Source organism: Pararge aegeria, chromosome 1 (genome assembly GCF_905163445.1).
Source record: "Pararge aegeria chromosome 1, ilParAegt1.1, whole genome shotgun sequence".
NCBI lineage: Eukaryota > Metazoa > Arthropoda > Insecta > Lepidoptera > Nymphalidae > Pararge > Pararge aegeria.
The window spans coordinates 21163671-21166687 of record NC_053180.1 but is presented as its reverse complement, the minus strand read 5'-3'; the positions used below and the strand labels follow the sequence as shown (position 1 = coordinate 21166687).

At 51.3% G+C, this 3017-nt stretch overlaps 1 protein-coding gene across 1 annotated transcript; it reads left to right on the top strand.

Moving 5' to 3' along the window:
* The first annotated feature begins 453 nt into the window (after nt 1-453).
* LOC120636406 lies at nt 454-2610 on the top strand. The gene has a single exon (XM_039907907.1). The coding sequence runs from the start codon at nt 454-456 to the stop codon at nt 2608-2610; it is 2157 nt and encodes a 718-aa protein (XP_039763841.1).
* The last annotated feature ends 407 nt before the right edge of the window (nt 2611-3017 follow it).

Genomic DNA, 3017 nt, shown 5'->3' with positions numbered 1-3017 from the left:
ATGATATGCGATATTGTTAGCCGATGGCTAATAACCCGACGGGGAGGGGAGGTTTCTTTGCACGCCACTCTGGTAAGCAGCGGGCTTTGCGAAGTGAACATTGGGGATGGTGGGTCCAAGAGACCGGAGACCCATATATATTTTTTGGGCTCCATTGATGTTAGCGGACATGCCAAATGCGAGGAAGACAGCCTAGTTAAAAAATTACCGAAGTGGGTGGGAACGCCCAAAGACCCAATCCTAAGGTCTGACGCTCGCTAATGGGATGAATGGCTGTTGGGAGTTCAGTCGATAGAGCGTTTGGGGGGGACAACGGGGAAAACAAAAACAAAAAATATGAAATTGCGATCGTGTCAAAAATCTACCCGGGAGGGTCCCCTTAGGGGGGAATCCCTTGGTGTTCCGGATAGCCGGTGCATCGGCCCCAGCGTATACGGGGGGGCCAACCGTCGCATGGGAGAGTTGGAGATTGTGGGGGGATCAGAGAATGGTATTGTGCAGGGGGGAGTGGGAGTGGTTGAGTTTGGGTTAGGGACAGATGAGATAGAAGAAATGAGTGTGGAAGTGTCTGTAAGGAGTACAGAAGTGGATAAGGCGATGTCAGACAGCAGCTTAATGTCTGAGAATAGACCCAGATCGGGATCTGAGTCCTCTGCAAATGCATCTGGCCGTCTATGGCAGGGGCAAGGTGCAAAGAGACCACGCCTCGAAGATGATTTGTTGTCTTCTGAGGAGGAGAGGCCTGGTACGCTAGTGCCCGCTAGAATAAAAGATCGTCGACCAACAGTAGAGGAATATGTTGGACTGGTTAAAAGCAAGGAGACCCTCAAAAGAGAAGAAAGAGCGGAGCTGCGTAGGCAGGCTGAGGACAAGCTCTTGAGGGAATCAGTTGTTGCAAAATTCAGGCGCGAGATTCGTAAAAAGAAGGATTCAGTTAGGTCACAGGCGAAAACTATGACTGCGGCCCAAATTCAGAAACAAGTACTAGAGGACGTGGCCCTTATAACGAAAGTGGCTAAAACGTCCACCAACTTAAAAGGGACCTTTGTGCGTGATTTAAAAGATGCTGTAGCCTCCATTACGGATGCTATAGAAGTTCTTGGTTCGCGCACCATTTCGGAAGAGACGCGGCAGCTGCAGAACGACAATTCTCGACTGCAGGCTGAAATGGCCAGCCTCCGTTCGGAGATGGCCCAACTGAGAGAAGATATGGAGAGGGTTCGGTCGCAAGGTTCCATGCACACCTTCTCACATAATAATAATATGACTGAGGAGCTGCCCCCTGTTCCGCAGCCTCAGCAAAAATTGAAAGTCCGACGTGCTAACGCTACGTTGACTGCGTCTTCAAATGAGGAACTCTGTCGTTCGGTGATGGTCCAGGTTGGAGAAATGGTTAATGCCCGCCTGGCCTCCTTTGAAGACCGACTCCTCCCGGAGAAAAGCCTGAGGCCCCCGCTTGCAGCGGATAAGAAGAGGCCAAGGAAAACTGCGTCTACTGTCGATGCTACCATCCGCGAGAATGTTCCGGGTCCCAATAAGCCTACCCAGGAGAAGAATAATGTAAGAGAGTCACGACCGGCCCCCACTTGTTTACCTAGCGAAGGACAATGGGAAAAAGTTAGTAATAGGAAAAAAAAAGGGAGGAATAAAAAGAGGAACCGAGACTTGATAGGGAAAACAACATTGTTGCGATCCCAAGAGCAGCCGCAGCAGCAAGGACGCCCGCAGCTCAGACCTCAAGAGAAGTTGGAACGCAAGCTCCGTCCTCCACGATCAGCAGCCGTGGTCCTCACGCTGCAGCCAGGGGCTGAGGAGAAGGGCGTTACGTATGCCACAGTGCTCAATGAGGCCAAGAAAAGAATTGTCCTTCCTGACCTTGGCATAACTGCTTTGCGGTTCAAAAGAGCTGCGGCGGGAGGACGAATTTTGGAAGTGCCAGGAGCTTCCAGTTCTGATAAGGCAGACTCTCTTGCTCAAAAGCTGAAGGAAATAATGAGCGATGATGTTGTCCGAGTTTCCAGACCCATTAAATCTGTAGAAATGCGTGTGTCTGGTCTGGATGACTCTGTTTCTGGCGAAGAAGTGGTGGCTGCTATAGCGCAGCTTGGCGGTTGTCCAGCTGAGCAGGTGCGGGCTGGTGATATCAGAAGCGATAACACAGGTCTTGGGACATTGTGGATTCGTTGCCCAATTGCAGCTGCCAAAAAGGTAGCTGAGGGTGGAAGGCTCTTAGTAGGCTGGATTTCAGCACAAGTTAAGGTGCTCGATGTGCGGTCACAGTTGTGTTACCGTTGTTGGCAAAGAGGACACATGAAATCACAATGCACCAACGATGTCGATCGTAGCAAAACCTGTTACCGATGCGGACAGGAGGGGCACAAGGCGAGAGGATGCTCTGCTGCACCGCACTGCAGCGTGTGCGCGGCAAGTGGAAAAATGGCTGATCACAGAGTGGGCAGTAGTACCTGTGGCCAGTCTAACTCTGGAAGAAGTAAAAAACAGTTGCAGAAAGGCAAGGCTGCCACTGACCCCCGGGTCTCTTCGCAGTCTGTCCACCCGCCCTCAAATACACGAGCCCGGGATGAGGAAGCCTCAATGTCCGAGGGTTAATAAGTATGGCCCTCAACTTTCTCCAGGTGAATATAAACCATTGCGCCAGAGCTCAGGACCTTCTGTTTCAGAGTATGGCGGAATGGTTGATACACGTGACAGTGGTTGCCGAACCTTATTATGTCCCAACGGGAGATGATTGGATAGGTGACCGAAATGGGCTGGTAGCCATCACAACCAGGTCTGCGGTGGGCTCCCCGGCTTTTAAACAAGTAGTTAAGGGCCGAGGGTATGTTTCGGCGTTTGTCGGAGGTATCCTTGTAGTTGGGGTGTACTTTTCGCCAAATCGTACGCTCTCCGAGTTTGAGCAATTTTTGGTGGAAATTGGAGCTCTTATCGGTCGTTGTCGCCCAAATCGGGTGCTTGTCGCTGGCGACTTCAACGCCAAATCTCTGGCATGGGGATCC

Coding starts and splice junctions, on each gene's coding strand:
- LOC120636406 (XM_039907907.1), top strand. CDS start 454: ATGGGAGAGTTGGAGATTGTGGGGGGATCAGAGAATGGTATTGTGCAG.